This window comes from Lycorma delicatula, chromosome 10 (genome assembly GCF_047948215.1).
Source record: "Lycorma delicatula isolate Av1 chromosome 10, ASM4794821v1, whole genome shotgun sequence".
In the NCBI taxonomy this organism is placed as follows: domain Eukaryota; kingdom Metazoa; phylum Arthropoda; class Insecta; order Hemiptera; family Fulgoridae; genus Lycorma; species Lycorma delicatula.
The window spans coordinates 43,040,310-43,062,868 of record NC_134464.1 but is presented as its reverse complement, the minus strand read 5'-3'; the positions used below and the strand labels follow the sequence as shown (position 1 = coordinate 43,062,868).

The following is a 22,559-nucleotide window of genomic DNA, read 5'->3' as shown; positions in this document are numbered from 1 at the left end:
GAAGTGAAATGTTTCCTTGTTACTTTCTTAAATGAGCCAAATTAATTTTGATGTATTGCACATCAGAATTCCTAACCCGCTGTAATGCTGGTGTTATTCAGACTTTCTCTGGGACTAGCTTACAGTAAATATCATTATTCTCATTGAGAACATTACATCATGAGTTTTTTATGCATTAATTTTTATGAAAGACTGTGACAATTAATATAAAGCAACAAGTAAATTTGCCATGTTCCGATTTGAATTGTTTCATTATATTTACATAAATTGCCCTAACGTGTAGAAAATATTCAGTATTAAGATTTTATGTAATAAAAATCTACATTGGTCATTTTATTTATTTATTTATTGTGTGACATGTTATTATATGTTTGCATATTACAGGATATGTTTAAGATTGAGCTGTTAATTCTTTTAGATCTCTTAATGGAAAGGAACTTTCACATAGTTTACGTAAGCTTGAATTGTGTAGCTCTTTGTAATATTTTCAAAATCTGCTTTGATGGTTTGTTAAAATTTGAATGTAGGATTTCAAAATTACATTTTTCATCTTTAGACTGCGTTATTCTTTAAGAATGTACTTCATGTCTCATCAAACCAGTTTTTCAACTGATAAATAAGATCTGAGAAGAATACTATCAGATGTTGTTATCTAAATTGGCTTGTCCAGATTAAGAGATTGGTCATTGGCAATGTTGTTCTAAACCTGTTTCGGCAAAAGTCCTGCTGAGATGTATTAATTTGTATTACTCGACTCACTAAATAAGTACTCCAAGGGGATTTCTTGTCTTCTTTGCCCTTTAAATTTTTTATATTTAGCTCTTACGTAGTTGATGTATTCAACTTATTGTAAGTTGATGTATTCAGTATTTTTAAAATACATATTTTTTAAATTATTAATGATAAGTCATAAATTAATGATAAATTAAACAACACCAGTTACCTAATACAATTTTGATTCAAAAATGCTTGTAAAACTTACCCAAACTAAGATTTCAATAAGTAGTCTACATCTTTTTCCAAGGATTCATTTTTATCTTTATGTTTGTTTATTTTTGTAAACATTATCAAAGAAAAATTAAATCAAAGGGTTTCTTTATCTCTGTCTGCATGTGATGCAATTCTTATTGACCTAGTGCACAATGATATTGAATATACAATACTTGCGCTATATAGATTACATAGTAAGGATAAGAGGCACTTCTTAAATGAATTTAATGATGTGCTGTCTAAAATTAATTCTAATAACTTCATAATAATGGGTGACTTTAACTTAAACCTACTTTCTGAATCCCACTTAATAGATGAATATAAAACTATTTATAACTGCCATGGATTTGAATCATTAGTCGATGAACCCACAAGACTTACAAGTGGAACATGCATTGATCACTTATTGTCAAGAATAGAAAATAAAAATAATTATGAAATAGTTTCAACTGTGAGTCATTTGCAGATAACAGATCATAGTCTTATAGGCGTCGGGATATCGCATATCTCTAATGTAACGCATTCCAATACTATTAAAAATGAGAATAATATTAATGTTATTAAAATTGATTATCATAAATTCATTTCCCTTATCGCTAAAGTAGACTGGCGGGATGTTTATATACATAACGATGCGTCAGCAGCTTTTGATATTTTATAAGAATATTTACTGAAATTATAAACGAATTTAAAACTCAATTAGTCATACAGGGTAAGCAATTCAAAAAATTAAAACCATGGATAACAGATAAACTGTGTGAAATGATATCAATATACAATTCATTATACAAAAAAACAATAGCGCACCCCAATAATGTACATTTAATTAAACATTATAAAACATATAAACTTAAAATTAAGATTACATCGGCTAAACAAAAATACTACGGCTAAACAAAAATACTACGATAACATGTTTGATAGATGTAAAGGAAATTCTAAAAAGGAGTGGGAAGTAATTAATTCCTTAACCGGTCAAAAAAGAAAAGATAAGTTATTGAACTAAATAATGGAAATAATAAAAATGTCTCTGAACCATTTCAAATAGCTAACATATTTAATGATTATTTCATAAATGTTGTAAGTGACTTACGTAAACAATTAAATGAAACTTGTAATGATACAAATAATGATCTGGCAAATATAAAATGTGAAATGTCATCAATGTTGGTTGAGCCTGTCCTTAATGCTGAGATTATCAAAAATCTCAAAAACAATAAATCCCCTGGTATCGATGGAATAAGCTCAAAAATTGTTAAATTAGCGGTAGATCATATATCACATGACTTCACCTTTCTTGTAAATATAAGCCTCCAATCTGGAAAATTCCCGGACGCTTTAAAAGCGGTAGTAATACCTGTCTTTAAAAAAGGAGATAAAAACTCTGTTACTCAATATAAACCAATCTCTATTCTCTATCTTCTCTAAAATCTATGAGAAATGTATGAAGAACAGATTTATATCGTACCTCAATAAAACTTCTTTTTTTAGTAAAAACCAATATGGATTCATGGCTGGGAGCAATACTGAAAAGGCACTCTTAAATTTTACTACCCAAGTGTTTCAAGGCATAAATGATAAGAAATGTGTGAGCGGTCTATTTTTAGACATAACAAAAGCTTTTGATTGTGTAGACCACAATGTCCTACGCATTCTGTGGATGAGTGGTACTAGAGGTGTTTCATTTGATTGGTTTGAGAGCTATCTGATCAACAGGCGACAGTGCGTGAGAATAAAAGGGTGTTTAAGTAACTTTGTTGGGGTACAATATGGAGTCCCACAAGGATTCGTATTGGGAGCCATACTATTCATAATATATGTAAATAGTGTCTGTTCGGCCCTGCTTAAAGGTAATGTATATGCGTTTGCAGATGATACTGCCTTGTGTTATGTCTGCAACACCTGGATAGAAGTGGCTGAGGACATGCAATCAGATTTGGACGCACTGCGGTTATGCTTTTCAAATCATTATATGATCTTGAGCATTGAAAAAACTTTGTATATCAACTTCTGCTTAAAGGGGAAAATAAAATTGCCATTTACAATAAAATATAAATGAAAAAATGTGTGATAAATAAATCCGACTGTTTAGAATGTAGTGAGATCGAACAACGTGATATTTGTAAATACTTTGGCAATGTGTTAGATAGTGGTCTAACCTGGAAGAATCATATTGCGCTATTAAAGCAAAAACTTTTAAGCTATCTTAGGTTATTATATTTTTTAAACAAACTTTCCCCAAAAATAACCATGAGAAAACTTTATTTTGCTATTGTGCATAGTCGACTAGACTACGGCATCAGCTGTTGGGGAGGAACTTATGTTACAAATTTAGATTCCATAGTCAAAATCCAAAAAAGATTCGTTAGAATGATAAGTAAAAAAAGAACTAGGATCATTCTTTGCCAATATTTAGGGAATTGTCTATACTACCGCTTATTTATATGTTTATAAAGTAATGAAAATTTTCTTTATCAGAAGTGGCCATAGAGATAGTATGATAACCGAGTACGAACTTAGAAGTAAAAGGAATGTATATGTCCCCAGAGCAAATAAAACGAGTTATATGAAGTTCTTTTCAAGTACTACTCCTAGATTGCATAACATACTTCCTAATCATATAAAGACCAGTAGGAACCTAAACACTTTCTTAAAGCTACTAAGACGATGGCTAATTAATATTGATGACGCTGAAAGTATGTTCCATGTAATTACAAGATTTATGATTACATATATAATTAATTATAATTCTTTATATTATTGGTCTTAACATAGTAATAGATTTTTTACATATATAACTTGGCGGGTAGCACTGAATGAAAGGTTTATTAGTAAATATAAATTATTTGACGACGATTGATCTTCTCTATTCTTAACTGCAGAAAAGATAAGTTTTCAACCAGAGTAAATCATGAATTGAACCAAAACTAATCCTCCTATATAAGATAAAACTGTTTACTTTTTCCCCTTACTCTAACTAAAAAGATCAATAGAAAAGGGATGGTACCACAAAACGGGCAAGACCTTTGTGGACACCTAATCTTTCATCTTTTTACAAATAATATAAATTAAGTTAAGTAATAAATATTAAATTGTATTATAAAACAATGTTAAATTAAGTATGATTAAGTTAAGTAATATTATCATTAGTATTAGGATTACTCCATTAATTATTAATTCTGTAAAAGTGAAAGAAATAAAAGGAAAAAAAAGATGGTTGATTTTAGCCCATATAGACTTAACCCAGATTTGTTGCCGATACTTGTTATGAATTAAGTTATTTCTGTACTCAGTAAAAATAATTTTGCTCCAAAGAATCCTTTGCTATCTCATAATTTGGGATCTCAAGGAAGAAAGTACATTTTGTAAATTAAGCATCACCATTTACTTTTAAGTGTATTATACATTTTTTTAGGCGATCCTTTTTATCTATATGTGGATGAGAAGTAAAACCTAAATTATATATATATATATATATACATTATTTCAGGACTGCTTTTATGATGGATGGAAATAAACAAAGTGTTAATGAAGTGCGTGTACAACCTGTACAAACAGTAGTATTGACTACGACAACTGGTAACAACAATGCATCTGTACAGTCACCTCAGGTATTTGCCACTACACATAATGGACAAGTATTACCTATGATTCCGGGAGCAACTATCATTAACACTGCTGTTAATGTTTCTACCAGTAATGTTATCGCCAGTAATGCTAATGGTTTGTGTTTTTCTTCACTGTATTTAATAAATTTATTTTTTTAATACTTAATATTTATTTGATATATTTGTTTAATTAGTATTTTCACAGTTATGAAAATCTTATTGTTTATTTATTACAAAAGCTATTCAATGAATGGTGAAAAATAGGTTTTTATGAAAAAATAAAAAATTCATTTCTTTGGTGTTTTAATGAATTTTTTCAGATATTAAAGAGTTGATTGTAAATTGGAAAAAGAGACGTTTTTGTAGCTAAGAGATTTGCAAATTGATTGTGACGGAATAAGCATTGGACTAGGTAGGGTGTATGTTAAACTGTAATATTATACAGACATGTTACATAAATATTTCAGGAAAAGTAAGGAGAATGTATAAATATGTTAAATACTTATTAATTTAATGAATTAAATAATATTACATATTTGAAGTGATAAGAGTCTTATTTATTGAGCATGTCATATTTTTCTACTATACTTGCGAAGGCATTATCATTAAACTACTTATGTTGCAAAAATTAGTTTGCTCTTGCAGAATAATTTTTGTTACTACTATCTTTAGTAATATAGCAGCAATCTTTTGTTCAGTTACAAAAATTTATTACATGGGTTTAATTTAGTTATAATAAAAACTTGAGTAACATTTCTTTCTGCACAAAAATACCTCTAGTTTGGATGTAAAACTATTTTATACAGGTTAACTCAGTTTTTAGTTTTTTTTTACTGTTTAGTACAAAATGGGTTGTTTTGTTTAAACCTATATTAATACAGTCAGTACTACCTATGCTGAATGTCTGTGTTTTGGAGGTACCCATCCTCCATTAGGGGTGAATTGTTCTGTTGCATTTACTTGTAAGATTATGCGACCTTATCGTTTCTATGAATTAAAATTAATTTTTATGTAAATGTTTATATATTTTTACAAAAATATGTTGTAGCAGTTACTAAAGGGTCAATCCATTTGAAGTGTCCCAAAAAAAAACAAGCTGGTTGCTTGACCAGTACAAAAAAAAATTCAAACTTACCCACTTGTTTCCTACATGTATCAGGCCTTAAAACTATTTTTTTTATTTTTTACTTAACCAGTTTACCTGTGGTGGCAATTTTTGTTACGGTGTGCACCCCTATTTATGTGATTGTAAGGATTTACAGAAAAAAACATAATTAAAAAACTATTGGTCCTGGAAGGTTTAAACAAAAAGCAATTTATTCATATTTTCTCAAGGTAAATGATTGGTCCAGTGGTTTATTTTATTGTATTACCTATAATTTTGGCTTCAAATAACTCTGATGGGACTGGGGATAAAAATCCCAAATTTGCACAACTTGCAGTATTTTTGTAGATGTTTATGGCAATTAAAAAATTTATTGTTGTTTATTGTACTAGTAAAAAAGCTATAACCTCTCAAAAATCATGAGAATCTTGTTAAAAGCGGTACCATTTTGACTCACTAAATAAGTACTCCAAGGGGGGTTTCTTGTCTTCTTTGCCCTTTAAATTTTTATTTTTTTTTTATATTTAGCTCTTACGTAGTTGAAGTTAATGTATTCAGTATTTTAAAATAGATATTTTTTAAATTATTAATAATAGGTCATAAATTAATGAAAAATTAAACAACACCAGTTACCTAATACAATTTTGATTCAAAAATGCTTGTAAAACTTACCCAAACTAAGATTTCAATAAGTAGTCTACATCTTTTTTCTAGGATTCATGTTTATCTTTATGTTTGTTTATTTTTGTAAACATTATCAAAGAAAAAGTAAATTGTAGCAATATTTTAATTATTCTTCAATGAAATAGCCTGTTTTTGTAGCAATGGAAGTTTATTTTTTAGTGTGGTTAACCAACAGCTGTGATATCTCTTCTGACAATTCTCTTGAAATTGTGTATTTTTTTGATCTGTGCTTAATTTTTTCAATTGATGGAGGTGATACACCCAAAATGGTTCAATATTGTGATGTGGGGCAATGTATTGCTCTTGGTTTTCACATTCATATAGTTGTTTGTGCTGCTGAGAAAAAATATTTCTGAAACAATTAGCACAAAAATACTTTCTAGGAACTAAGTTTAAATTTGGAAAAATTTGTTCTTTAAGAGCTTGCACTATTGTTATTTGTCTTAAGTTTCTCGTAACTGTTTTTTTTTTAATATGATTTCTGAAAGGGTTACAACAGAACTGTCCATACAGTTGACTGAATTTTGACAAAAACGTTTTTTCATGATATTTACAAACACTAGTCACATGTGAATTATTAACATGTAAAAAAAAATTGTTGGTTTTCATCACTAAATTCGCAAATTTATGAGTTCTTTTGGCACTCTACCATACACTCTTTTATGACACTCTTCACTCCCATAAATTTCTGTGGAACATTGTTCTTCCATTGTTTTATGTGAAATTACTTGAAAATAACGTAAAAATTTTAACTGATTTTAAAATTTTCAAATATAAATATTAAGTAAAATTTTTATTTAATAAACATTTCTAAACACAGGATGAAATTTGATGCACTCTGTAAAGATGTGAACAGGTTAATGACTAATGTCAGACCGACCAGTCTATAACTGCAAAACTAAATGATGCAACATGAATTTTCCTGACTGCAAATGATTTCAAGTGCTTGTTATAACATGAACACTGCAGTTGAATGGTTCAAACAAGTCAATTTCAACTATAGTAATACGTATAAAAATATTAAAGTGTCAAGAAGACAAGAAATCCCTTTAGAGCACTTATTTAGTGAGACAAAATGGTATTGCTTTTAACAGGTTTTTCATTATTTTTGAGACGTTATAACTTTTTAATTAGTACAATGTTCAAGAAAGTTTTTTATTTGCCATAAACATTACAAAAACACTTTAAGTTGTGCAAATTTGAGATTTTTATCACCAGCCCGATCAGAGTTACTTGAAGCCAAAATTTGAATTTAAAAAAGAAAAATTAGTTTTCCAAAATTCTTAAAACTTTAGGGGTAAGTATTTAATATTATTTGTGGCAAAACTACTTATTTATGCCATCCCTGCCTCATTAAAAAAATTACAGACTGAAATTTCACTGTTTTTCATGTTCAAATTTATTGGCAGTTTTCTCATAGAAAGAAGAGAGATAGGTTGTACAATAAAATAAATCACTGAACCAGTCATTTACCTTGTGAAAATATGAATAAATTGCTTTTTTCATCCTTCCAGGACCAATAGTTTTTTAGTTATGATTTTTTCTGTAACTCTTACAAACACAAAAATAGGTGTGCACACAATAAAAAAATATGCCGCTACAGGTAAACTGCTTAAGTAAAAGATTTATAAAAAATAGTTTAACGTCCTGAGACATGTAGGAAACAAGTGGGTAAGTTTCAATTTTTTTGAATTGGTCAAGCAATTGACTCGTGGGTCACTTCAATTGACCCAAAAAAAGAATATGGATTAAGAGTATGTGAAATGAACAGTGCCTGCTTATTCATTATTTTGCCTAAGAATTCAATTATAAACTTGGAACTAAATTAAATTTGTTGAAACAATAAAATTTAAAGGAATGACTCATATATTAGAATTAATGGATTATCAGGAACAGTAAGAATCTGCCACTTCACTTGGCAATATAAATGTTTGTTACAAAATTATGAGTAGTGTTAATGTACTGCTTGTACATGTGTATTGTGTTTTTTGTTTTTGTGGTGTAGTTTTATTAAGCATCCGTGTTTTGATCTTGTTTTTTTTATAATGCAGGTTTCTGTAAGTGAAAATTATTACATGCATTTTAATGAAATCTTCTTTAACTTGATTTGAAAAGATAAATTCTACTTTCTAGATTTTTTTATATTGTTAGGTGAAACCATTTTGAATTCCTTGTTTTATGAAAATAATGTGTAGTAATGGAAAATTGGTACTAAAAATGATTTTAAAGACTTTTTTATATTGAAACTTAATTTTTATATTGAAACTTAATTTTTATATAAGCTGTTCAGTATTTTTTATTTGAATTCTTTCTGTAATCAAGTATAAAAAAAAACAATCCAAAATCACGTTTTTCATATAAATTGTGTCATAACTTTTTTTTGTCTTCAGTCATTTGACTGGTTTGATGCAGCTCTCCAAGATTCCCTTTCTAGTGCTAGTCGTTTTCATTTCGGTATACCCCCTACATCCTACATCCCTAACAATTTGTTTTACGTATTCCAAACATTGCCTGCCTACACAATCTTTTCCTCCGTCTACCTGTCTCTCCAATATTAAGGCGACGATTCCAGGATGCCTTAATATGTGGCCTATAAGTCTGTCTCTTCTTTTAGCTATATTGTTCCAAATGCTTCTTTCTTCATCTATTTGCCGCAACACCTCTTCATTTGTCACTTTAGCCACCTGTCTGATTTTTAACATTCTCCTACAGCACCACATTTCAAAAGCTTCTAATCTTTTCTTCTCAGGTACTCCAATCGTCCAAGTTTCACATCCATATAAAGCAGTGCTCCAAACATATACTTTCAAAAATCTTTTCCTGACATTTAAATTAATTTTTGATGTAAACAAATTATATTTCTGACTGAAGGTTCGTTTTGCCTGTGCTATTCGGCATTTTATATCGCTCCTGTTTCATCCATCTTTAGTAATTCTACTTCCCAAATAACAAAATTCTTCTACTTCCATAATCTTTTCTCCTCCTATTTTCACATTCAGTGGTCTATCTTTGTTATTTCTACTATATTTTATTACTTTCTTTTTGTTCTTGTTTATTTTCATGCGGTAGTTATTGCGTAGGACTTCATCTATGCTGTTCATTGTTTCTTCTAAATCCTTTTTACTCTCGGCTAGAATTACTATATCATCAGCAAATCGTAGCATCTTTATCTTTTCACCTTGTACTGTTACTCCGAATCTAAATTGTTCTTTAACATCATTAACTGCTAGTTCCATGTAAAGATTAAAAAGTAACGGAGATAGGGAACATCCTTGTCAGACTCCCTTTCTTATTACGGTTTCTTTCTTATGTTCTTCAATTATTACTGTTGCTGTAAATGTTAGCAATCCTTCTTCTATCTCTGTATTTGAACCCTAATTTTTTTAAAATGCTGGACATTTTATTCCAGTCTACGTTATCGAATGCCTTTTCTAGGTCTATAAATGCCAAGTATGTTGGTTTGTTTTTCTTTAATCTTCCTTCTACTATTAATTTGAGGCCTAAAATTGCTTCCCTTGTCCCTATACTTTTCCTGAAACCAAATAACTTATTGTCATCTTATTGATTATTTATTATTTTTTATTTGTTTGGTTCTTATAAAAGTTTTCTTGTTGTATCATGCTTTGAGTAAAATTTTTATCATATTATATATATATGATTTCCACAGGCAGGAAAAGTCAGGAAGTTTTAGAAAAAAATCAGTAAAGTCAGCAAAAAATATCAAGAGAATGCATTTTCAGAGGTGACTTTTCCATTAACAAATCTCTTCTTGTGGAGAATTTGCATGAAGAGACAATAATTTATCAATGAAAATTTTTTTTGCAGTTGTAGATGCTGGGAAGCAAGGACTGTTGTCAGTACCAAAAAAATGCTCACTGCAGTGAGGTGCTCTATAAGACAATATAAAGAATGTCTTGTAGAAAAAAAGAAAAACTTCTCTGAAGAAGAACAAAATAGAGCCCTGAAAAGGAAAATGCAAGCAGAAATTAAAAAACTGGAGAAAGAAAGGAAAAGGTTGAGAGCTACAGTCTTGGCAGAAGAAGAAGAACAGATAGCTGCAAAAATTTAACTTTTAGAAAAGTGCAAACCATTAGGAACCTAAAAATATTGAAGAAAAGTTGCCCTGTGTTTTATAAATACATAATACTACAAATGTGATGAGATCTCATTTTTTTTATTTATATTTTTTAGTATATGTTAGAATGATAATGACAAAATATTTTCAAGTAAATGTTAATGTTTGTTTTCTGTAGAAAGTATGCTCTGTTCACAGTGATTTTAGTTTTCCTTAAGTTGTGATCATCCATATATTCTTTGTTAGAACTGAAATCTGTTTTTCTTAGAATTTTTATGCAAACTAGTTATTAAATATTGTTTTTTGTTTATTTTGGAAAATAATGTGGGCTAGTTTTTGTGAAAAAGTTTTTAAGCAATCTTAGGTAAGAGCCAATTATTTAAAAAAATTGCTTTAGTTTTTATTTATTATCTGTCTTACTTAAGTTACCATGCAATAAACTTATTTAATTTTTTTTTTTGTTTTGTGTAGTTAACTGTAACAATTTATCACAAAAATAGCCTAATTTTTAATGTAATTGTAAAAAAGAAATTTAAAACCTAATTTAATTATAAATAATAAAAAACAGTGAATTAGGCAGCTACAAGGATAGTGGAGGCTGCAAAAAAAAAATATATATATACATATATTTTGTAGTGAAAATGGAGTAGCATAAAAAATTATGGGAGTCAGGAAATTTTTACTAAAATGGTCAGGAAAAACAAATCTTAAAATTCAGTGGGAACCCTGATATAGAATAATACTGCTAATTTTTAACTTTAATTAATTAACTTCAAATATTTCTTCCTTGATTTTTAACTTTTTTATTGATTAATTTTGTTGTAATTTATTTAATAGCTAAAAACATTTTTTTATATTAATTTAGTTGTATTTTATTTTTACAGTTTTAAAGGTTGATAAAAAACTTCCAAAACAAGATAACAAGTCATCACAGCAACGTCAACCAAGAAAAGTAGCTAATTTATTACAGACACAGCAATCGCAAAATCAGCAGCATATAATGAAACAACAGACTGGGTAAGTAATTATTCTCTATTTTTAATTTTAATTCTATTGATTGCTATGGTAAAGCAACATACTGATGTGTTGTAAGTATAACATATTGCTTACATAATATACAAAAGATTTAGCATTTTATTGGTGTTTTAGTAGATTGGGGTTTTTTATTTTAACCTTTATTTTGATTTTTTATGATGTTTTGTTTGATTTTTCTTTGATGTAAGAATAACACTGGTCAACTTATAATTTGGAACTGAAAAGGGAGTAGGTGTTCTAAATAGTATTTTATATGCTGAATCTAAATATGTATTCCAAAACAACCCATCACGTATTGTTAATTTATAACTTCTTAAATTTATTTGTACAAATAAGTTACAATACAAATAAGTTACTACTTCTGTATGTTTGCTTATTAACATATGATTTATATTGTGATGCATGTTGTAGACCTATATTTGATACATAACAATCGAATGATAGTCATTTTATGTTGCTGGCGCAACATGAAATGACCCACACAATGAAGTGTGTATGCATGCGCTTTGTGCTGTGTTTAGTGCACTCCATGGTGAAACAACTTTATGAAGTATTTTAAATAATTAAGTATTTATAAATTAAAACTTAATTATTTTTATAATTATTTATTTCTGTAATATTTCAGTTTACTTTCATTCATTAAAAAATTTTGAATTTTGCAAAGAATAAAAATCAGGCTTGTAAAAATTCTCCAAATATTTTTTGTTATGTTTGCAGAGAATTTACCTTGAAAAGTCAATGAAAACCAGAATTAAATCAAGTGTGTTTAGTGCACTCCATGGTGAAACAACTTTATGAAGTATTTTAAATAATTAAGTATTTATAAATTAAAACTTAATTATTTTTATAATTGTTTATTTCTGTAATATTTCAGTTTACTTTCATTCATTAAAAGATTTTGAATTTTGCAAAGAATAAAAATCAGGCTTGTAAAAATTCTCCAAATATTTTTTGTTATGTTTGCAGAGAATTTACCTTGAAAAGTCAATGAAAACCAGAATTAAATCTGCTTATAAACATTATTTTGATTGTCCCTTGGGATAATTAGATAAATCCTGGGCTCCATATGTAGGATGCATCAATTGCTTAACATTACACCCAGTCAAATGCTTAACATTAAACTAACTCAATGGTTAAAAGGAAAAAAGAGCATTTGCCTTTTGGCATACCTATGATTTGGCAAGAGTCTACTAACCATTATGATTTTGTTTAATAAATCATTACTATTTCAATTCAAACAGTAAAAGTAGTGTATTGCATACCCAGACTTCATTCAACTATGAGACCAGTACTTCATGGTGTTGATTTACCAATTCCAATTGCTCCAACTTCTTGGAAAGAAATTTGTGATTCCCTAGAAGGCCTACTGATGAATCCTCAACTTCAATAAATATTAATTACATTCTAGAAAATCAAATACTGAACACAAGCAACACAAAAACTGAACAAAAACTGAGTGACCTAATTTGTGACTTGTATTTGTCAAAACAACATGCAGAACTCCTAGGTTCACAAGATGGAATTTATTAAACAAGGATACTAAAATATCAGTATATAGAATCAAAATGAAAATTTACCTGAAATACTTTGGAAGAAATGGTTTAATTTGTTCCTGCCATGATGTTAGGGGACTAATATATAAACTGGACATTGAATATGTTATTCATGTTTGGCATTTATTTAGACTCATCAAAAAGTAGCTTAAAGGCAGTGTTGTTGCATAACTTGAATAAGTTTTCTTCTATATCGATAGCACATGCTGTAGGAATGAAAGAAATGTATGAAAGTATGTCAAACATTTTAAAAGTTATTAAGTATGATGAAAACTCATTCCGAATCATTGCTGACCTGAAAGTGATAGGGCTTTTTCTACAAAATATATGTTTTTCTTGTATTTATGGGATACTAGGACTACAGATAAACACTACGCAGTTAAAGATTGGCCAAAAAGAAATCAGTTTACCCCAGGAAAGGAAAATGTTGTTAATATTCTCCTTGTCAAAGCAGAACATATTTTTACCACCTCTACACATAAAATTAGGCCTGATGAAGAATTTTGTAAAAGGATTAGATAAAGATGGAGATGGATTTAAGTACTTATCTGAGGTTTTTTCACAAATTAAAAGGAAGTTCATTGGGCCACAAATAAGAAAATTAATTGACAAATATCTACTATATGAAAATATCTTTGACAGTGAACTGAATCCTAAAGAACTAGCAACACGGAAGTCATTCAAATATGTCATTACTGGTTTTCTTTGAAACAAAAAAATTGAAAACCATGATCAGCTTATAAATACACAAAAATTTAGTTTAGTGAACTACAAAAATTTAGGCTGCAGAATGTCATTGAAAATTCATTTTTTACATTCTCATTTGGGCTTTTTCCCTTTAAACTTGGGTGACATGAATGACAAACAAGGAGGAATGGGGTTCCACCAAAGTATATTGCAGATGGAACAATTTTATCAAGGCAGATGAGATGAATCTATGATGAGTGACTACTGCTGGATAATAAAATGAGAAGACTTCATTGAACACAAAAGGAAAATAAGAAAAAATAAATTAAGATAAATGTAAATGTTTGCAAAAATAAAGGTAGGAATTTTAATTGTATTTATTATATAAGAAGTTTCTCAATATTTTAAAAGGTCATAACCAAAAATCTGAGGATGATGAAGAAAACTGATTTCATTTTAAAATTCACCATGAAAAATAAATTCTAATTTACCTACTTTTATTTCAGTTACAAATTTTTTTTTGTAATTAAATCATTAGGTTATAAGGAATGCAGCCGTGTTCAAGGATTTAATTATTCTTCAAAAAAGCATCTAGCTAGCACTGTACTGAATTTCAGTTTGATTGGTTCAAACAGAGCCGATCTTATCACCAAAGAAGCTTACAGTGAACTGATCTTCACAGACTGATAAGTTCCAGTTACCCATAGTTTTTAAAATATGGTTATATGCATTGTCGTGAACTGAATAACTGTTAGTTGTTTTCTAAAACAATTGTTGAATACTCCATTGCTCTGGAGATTGTATATGTAAGATAGTTGATACAATGAAGAAAATCATCCTTTTGATCTGTGTTTGCAACACACTGGGTGAATGCAGTGATTTCTCATGTGCCGGTCTACCCATTCGATGTTGAACTATTGTGCAGTGGTTTATCATCAAATTCATCATAATTAGTTGCTGCTGCATACTATTGTAATGGTTAATTGCTAATTGTGATTAAAAACTGGTTAATTGCTGTAACTATTGTGGTGGTTAACTAGTATTGTGAATTTGAAAGGAAAATGCAATGACAATGATTAATAAGAAATGGGAGAAATTTTTCTTATATTGTGCTGTCTGTTGATATTGTTTACATTTAAAGATTATGAAGTAAAAAGTAAAAAATAAAATATGTGGAGGAGAAGGTTTGGATTATTAACAAATATTAAACAAGGAAGAAGTTGTAAAAAAATGTATTTTTTTGTATCTCTGAGGAGGGGAAATCTCTACCAAACACCATTTTCCAGCATAGTGTCAGGCTCTCACCAACTAAAACCCCTCCCTCTCTATGACACACAAAGACTGAATCCACCATAAGCACAACACAGTATTTGATGGGAATTACAGGATTGCCTGTAAGAAAGGGCGGCAAGGAACTCAGTGGAGTCCCATGGGTATCTATGGAGGAACATGTACTTCTGCGTCCGGGCTTAACCGCTGTCTTTCTCTTTTTTCTGTTCAGCCTCTATAATGTATTACTTCAGAGGATGATATGTATGAATGAAAATGAAGGGTAGTCTTGTACATTCTCAGGTCGACCATCCCTGAGAGATGTGTGGTTAATTGAAGCCCAACCATCAAAGAACACCCCAGTATCCATGACCTAGTATTCAAATCCGTATAAAAGTAACTACTTTTAATAGGATTTGAATCTTAAAACTCTACTTTGAAATCAGCTAATTTGCAATGATGAGTTTGCCACTAGACCAACCTGATGGGTTGTCTAGCCCTAACCTTTTTTTTTCCAGTTTAGCCTCTGGGAATCACCATCAGGTATTGCTTCAGAGGATGAGTGAAGATGATATGTATGAGTATAAGTGAAGTGTGGTCTTGTACGGTCTCGGGTTGACCATTTCTGAGATTTATGGTTAATTGATGAAACCCAACCAGATAAGAACACCAGTATTCATGATATCTACAGGATGTCCCATATAAAACGCAACCCATCAATCACTCATCCATGAAATTTCAAAAGTCAAGCTTACTCCCCTACTCGTTACTGAAATTGACTCGTCCAACATCTGAACATCGCGGCGACGCAGTAGAACACTACCGATAGTAACAACAATGCAATCATAACGTTCAGTGTATTGCTAGAGACAAGATGGTGTTTTCGCTAGACGAACATGTTTTCATTGTTGAGTCGAACTTCAGTACGAAATCAGTGGTTGCAGTGCAAGATTTGTTTCGCCATAAGTACCCAGATAAACCAGGTCCTAACAAAACATCAGTATTAAGGTTAGTTGCAAAATTTAGAGAGACTGGTTCTGTTAATAACAAGGAACAAAAAAGATCTGCATCAGTGTTGAATACAAATACAGTCACTGAAATCAAAGACCGATTACTCGCCTCGCCAAATAAATCGATCAGACGTTTGTCTGCTGAAATTATTTTGTCTAAATCAACTGTTCATCGGGCGATCAAACAATTACAATTACGACTTTATCGCATTCAAACGGTTCATCGACTTCTTGAGCCCGACAAAGAAAAATGACTACAATATTGTCAACGGTTCCGTCGATTTCTGCGTGAGGGAATTAATGTTATGGATTCGTTATTTTTCACAGATGAAGCACGGTTTCATTTGTATGGCTACGTAAACAGCCAAAACAGTAGAATTTGGAGTGCTGAAAATCCCCATGTTTATCACGAAAAACAATTACACCCGCAGAGGTTGGGCGTGTGGTGCACGATATCACGGAAGAGAATAATCGGTCCTATTTTTTTCGAGTACACCATTAATGCAGAATGATATCAAGATATTTTATTTCAGTTCATTGCACTCTTGGAAGAGGAAGACAGACACTACAACATGACTACAACATGACGGTGCGACAAAGAGATGCATTCACTACTAGACCAACCTGGTGGGTGTCTAATATAACTGACGCAGATGAATGCTCCTACCCCTGCAGGCCTGATCATCCTGCCCTATTCTTCAATCCCCCTCTCCACAATGATGCTCCTTACCATCTCAGAGACCGCATTCTACCTCAAAGAAAACTAATCAAAGTGGAGGATGTCAATTTGATAGCTTCTAAAAGACAAATTTACATAAGATAAATATGAGAACAGCATAGGTGTCATTTGTCGTATAGTAATGATTGATTTTTCTAATTTTTTTTTTCTAGTATCTATTCAGCTTAAATATTTAGATAATTCAGAAAATGCTTTCTAGCTAAAATATGCTTAAGCTTACTTCAGAGGTGAAGGTCTGGATCAGTCTTTTTTAACCTTAGGCTTATCACTACTCTTACTATTTATTACAAATTAAAAGCACAGTATATTAATATAGAAGCTACACCTTGAATGTGATTATACCTCAATGTAATTGAATCCCAAAGTTACATCATTGTGATCAAAAAGGCCCTAATGTAACTGTTTTTGTTCACCACCTGTATTTTTGAAACTTTTCATGATATAAAGTATATTTATTAAATTGACAAAAATTAAATTAAATTTAGGGATTTTTATCAATGAAGTAAATAGTCTGTAAAATTAAAAATTTTTAGAAATTAGTCATAAATAATTATAAAAATGGGTGCAAAAAAGTTACATGGTTGTTATGTTTGCAAGCTTACATTCAAAATAGTAATCCATTATTTTTTTATGTTGTAACGATTTATTTTCTAACTTCAGAAATTATTTTTTTGTGGTTTGTATTGCAAATTGTTTATTAATGTCTCTTTTATAAAGATATAAATGTCTGTTAGTCTTTGAATTAAATAAAAAAAATGTTATATAATGTTTGTTTCAGTGATGGACAGCAGCAGCAACAGACACCTCATCAATGTGATGTTGTAACTGCCAGTAATGATATGACATCAAAGTTACAATGTAATAACGCATTAACAATTAGTAAACCTAGGAAATCATATTCGAGTACTAAAGGAAAAACAAAAAGGGATGAGACTACATCTGTTGCTACATTAGTGAATAAAATCAATGATCAACGTTTACAGCAGAAAAGACCAGCTATTTCTATTTCACCTGTTCTCAGAGTACCAAATGTTGGGAATTGTGGGTCTACAAATACTGCTTCAACTGGTACAATAATCGAGGAAAAGAAACAAAAAGATACAGCACAGTAAGTTAATTGCTGATTTCTCTAGTACATTTGGGTGTGTGTGTGTGTGTGTGTGTGTGTGTGTGTTCACACATGCGTGCACACACTTTTATATATATATATATTATTTTTAATTAAATTTATAAATATATCCTTGGTTCCTTTTTTCTCTACCCAGAGTTTTGTGTCAATAGAAAGTTTTGTTTTTAGTTCTAATCTCTGTTTATACCACTAAATTTCCTAAAATTATGAATTGTGAAAAATAATCCAAAAAAGTTATGATTTTTTGAGTCTAATAATATTTTTGGTAAAGTTGTTCATAACTGGTTGGTCTTCAAATATGTGTGTAGCATTATGTGAAATGTCACCTAACCTCCATTTTTATGTTTTCTTAAAATATAGTTAAAAGAATAAAAAACATGTTTTCTTATTTTCTTTAACAAGGTACAGATTTTTTTCTATTGTGTTTTATGCAAAAAAATTTTATACAGGTTTGTTTTGGACTTGCTATCTAAATTTTAAATTAAATAAAGCTAAAAAATTAAAATAAACTTCTTTATTGAAACTGTGAATCTGAGAAAATAACCTTAGAAGATTATAACTGAAATAAAAAGAAACGTAAATGGAAAATAAAAATTTTTAAATGAATCTTTAGATTTTAATTTTAGGTCAATTCCAAAGTTAGTAAATTGGTTATGTGGAAGTTATTTATTTTAATTTGATGTCGACTGTTAAATTAAAATTTAAATGATTGAACAGTATTATGTTTTTAGTTCAATTTTCTAAGTTTTACCTTTTTTATAAATTTTTTTTCTATTTTGGAATCATACGTATTGATAAATATCTGCTTCTAGTTCTGTATTTGACAATCAGTTCCTTAAGTAGCTCAAAAAAAGTTACAACTAATTTTTATTTTTATCTAATTTGTCTAAATAATTTATGCTAAGAAACATATTTCTCTAGTTTTGGGTTTTGCACTGTAACTGCATATTAATGTGCTTGAGATATTAAAAATTAAGTGTATGTATATATAAACAATTGTGTATTTAAATATGTAACTTGTACATTGTGTATATATTCGTATATTAAAGCTTAGAGATTTAGAGGGTATTTATAATCTCCAGCTTGTGCCTTTGTGACACTTCTACCTGCTTACTTCTTTATTGTCAATTTTATTACTTGATTGTCTGGAGGGAGATCTCAAAAACTACTTAGCTAATATAAAATTTCTTATACTGATCTAATGCTTACTCCTTTTGGGTATCATTGGCTATATGTTAATTATGTAATTCCTGTTTACTCTCCCAGCTTTACCTCTTTTGATACTTTTAACAAGGTAATTGTTGATTGTATCATCATAAGCAAACTGTGTATCATATACCCAAAAAACTTTAGATTCTGATTCTATGGGACCAAAAGGGTAATTGGTACTATCTGTATCATCTTTGTAATGATATTTGAACCATTATTTTTCACCTTTTTTTCAGGTGTTCTACTTTAAAAAAACATTAAAATACAAAATAAGGCTCAAGAGTTTCAGGCCTCTTAATTGAGCCAGAAAATCCTTGAATTTCAGGTCTCTAATCCCCAAACACCAAGTATTATGATATTTAGGCTATTTTTTTTTCAAAATGTGTTCTATCATGAGGAAAAATTAACTTAATAGAGAAGAGCTTGCCCCTCAGTTAACAAAAATGTATAAAATACCATTAAGAACCACTTTTTGGAAGTGTTTTACCTTCAGACAAAACTAATAAATAGTGGGGTGCAAGAAGATCTGGTCCTTCTTGCCTGTCAAAAGCCTCTAACTGCCTTTCCTTCTTCAGTTAACCAAAGTTTATAATTTTGCAATATTCTAACAGTTGTTTTCCAAAATGTATTGTTTAAAAAAAAATAAATAGATATATCCAAGAGGATCAAGCTTCTTTGACCCCCTTATTAACAAAATCTAAGTATAGCATTTTCATTTATTCAAAATATTTTATCATAAAAAAAAATTAAAAGATGTAAATACTGTTCCAAGAGGTGGATGTTTGCTCCTGCAAACCTTATTACATTTCAGCCTCGAAAATTAATAAAAATTAAATATATGTAAACTATTCTTTTTTAAAATTGTTGTACCTTAAAGAAATATTAAATATATGTAGGAAAAGGAGAAGTAACGCACCGGGTTGGTCTAGTGGTGAACACGTCTTCCCAAATCAGCTGATTTGGAAGTCGAGAGTTCCAGCGTTCAAGTCCAAGTAAAGTCAGTTATTTTTACATGGATTTGAATACTAGATCGTGCGTGGGTACTGGTGTTCTTTGGTGGTTGGGAGTGGTTGAACTGAGACTGTAGTAGACTACACTTTATTTACACTTATACATATCATCCTCTGAAGTATTATCTGAAAGGTAATTACCGGAGGCTAAATGGGAAAAGGAAGGAAGGAAAGGAGAGGTTTCATACATCTCATGCCACCTTACCACTTAATTTAACAAAAACTTAAATGTTGCAATCCAGTATATTACTATCAAGTATACTTTTTTTTAATGTAGTTTACCATCTAAGAAAATAAATAAATTTAATATTTTCCATGCAGGCAATATTATAATCCTTGCTCTCCTTGGGCTGTAGCTCCCTTTAAGTGTCATCTGTCTCAGGCATCAGTGAAAACTTTATATCAAAAGTTTGAACTGTGTGTAACCCACCAGGAGGTATTCTTAAGTTCTTTAAGCCCCTTCATTAACAAAAATAATTTAATTTGGTGATACTCAAATTATTTTCAGCCGACATTTTTTAATGATGTATAAAACCCTCACTGATGTCAAATAGGAACTCATTGCCAAATGAAAACTTCATTTAATTAAAATTGAAATTATATCCTTACCTTAAATGATGAATTTATATATATATATATATATATATATATATAAAAAAATTATATCCTTACCTTAAATGATGAATGTATATATATATATTTATTTATTTTTTTTCCTTGTGCATGAAAAAAACCATTTGCTACCTTTTAAAAACTGAAATTAAAAAAAAAATTTTATTCTTTATTTTGGAGATGATGATGGTCATTGACTTCTTTTGTCATTTTATATATATATATATATATTTATTTTTTTTCCTTGTGCATGAAAAAAACCATTTGCTCTGCTACCTTTTAAAAACTGAAATTAAAAAAAAAAAATTTATTCTTTATTTTGGAGATTATGATGGTCATTGACTTCTTTTGTCATTTTACGTTATTAGAATGAACATTTGTAGTATATGAAAAATGCCTTGCTTGACCAGTATTCGAACCCAGGACTTCTGGATGAAAGGCTGAGTTGCTACCACTCTGCCACGGAGATTGGCAGAAATCTGTTAATTAACTTTATAAATGATTTACCTTTGTATGAACTAATGTGTATAATATTAGTTCATTTGAATTTAATTAGTTTATATTTTTATTATTATTAACTTTTCTTTATCTGTTAGTTATTATTTTTTACAGAGGTAGGCAGCAGAAGTCTCTTGGAATCCCAACAGTTGGTGTTAATAGTTCACCCAGTGTTCATCAGTTGTTAATTGTAATGAATAAAGGTGAAGAACAGTGGGTACAATTAAGCAGTGGCTCCTTCAATTCCGATTTTACAAATATTTTGAAAAAGGTAGTGGATTATTATTATTATTTAATTTCTTTTTTTGTGATGAAAAACTTTCTGAGGAATAAGTAAAACAATGTCTTAATTGTTTTATATGTATAATAATTCTCAATTTTTCAAAATTTATGTGATCACTTTCACCACACTTCCGGTAAATTTGAACAGTTAGATATAATCTTGTTCATATTATATTCAATCTGTATCCATTGGCCCATTTTTAGAGTGTGAACAATTTTCTTTTTACAATTAGATTGGAGAATCCAAAAAAATTATACACTTTTGTTTTATTTAATTTTAGTTATATAGATAAGTTTTTTGTTAACTTTCATTAAATATTATATTAATAAAGATGAGCTAAAATAACAATGAAATGTGTATAACTCAAAATACCTAAAAGGTAATCCTAAGTTCTTTAAGCCCCCTTCATTAACAAAAGAATTTGGTGATAATTCAAATTATTTTCGACTGATATTTTTTAATGACACATGTTGAACATTGAATTCAGTAAAATTGTAATGTATGATGTTTTCAATTTGATATTTTGAATTGTTGAATTGAATATTTAATTCAGAATTACCTGTAAGGAATTTCATCAACTTTTGGCCACATGATAAATATCTAGTATATTGTTGGGATCTTTGCTTTCCCATTTTCGTAGATACTTTATGTTGTCATCTTAGGCTCCTGTAGTTGTTTTTCTAACAGCAAACTTCACAAGAACAAATTTTCCCTTACTTTTTTCAGGGATAAATCAATATATTCAGTATGATTTATCATTTCAGATGTTAAATTCCTGGTTAGTGGATTCCCCACAATGACTAGATACAATCTTGAACACATGACTGAAACAAGTTACATGAATAAAAAGTACAATTGATGAGATATGATTGTAGTCAGTACTGTGTTTAAAATGACAACTTAATTGAGTGATTATAAAGTTTAAAAAAAAATTAAATTGCCATTCAGAGACATTCATCGTGGTTTATGTCTTATTTTAAATTGATTATCATTCTGTGCTGTAGGTTGATAATTTTTTTTTCAGCATTGTGAAATAAGAGAATGGTTATTAATTTACTATTAA

At 29.5% G+C, this 22,559-nt stretch overlaps 1 protein-coding gene across 5 annotated transcripts in view; it reads left to right on the top strand.

The window, feature by feature from the left end:
* LOC142331448 (uncharacterized) overlaps nucleotides 1-22,559 on the top strand; it is a 140,507-nt gene that overhangs the window by 7,903 nt on the left and 110,045 nt on the right. For all 5 annotated transcript variants that reach the window (XM_075377368.1, XM_075377369.1, XM_075377367.1 and 2 more), the window contains exons 3-6: nucleotides 4,481-4,713; nucleotides 11,347-11,479; nucleotides 17,534-17,863; nucleotides 21,328-21,484. In XM_075377368.1, the coding sequence (XP_075233483.1) occupies nucleotides 4,481-4,713; nucleotides 11,347-11,479; nucleotides 17,534-17,863; nucleotides 21,328-21,484 (853 nt within the window). The remainder of the gene's footprint in view (nucleotides 1-4,480; nucleotides 4,714-11,346; nucleotides 11,480-17,533; nucleotides 17,864-21,327; nucleotides 21,485-22,559) is intronic.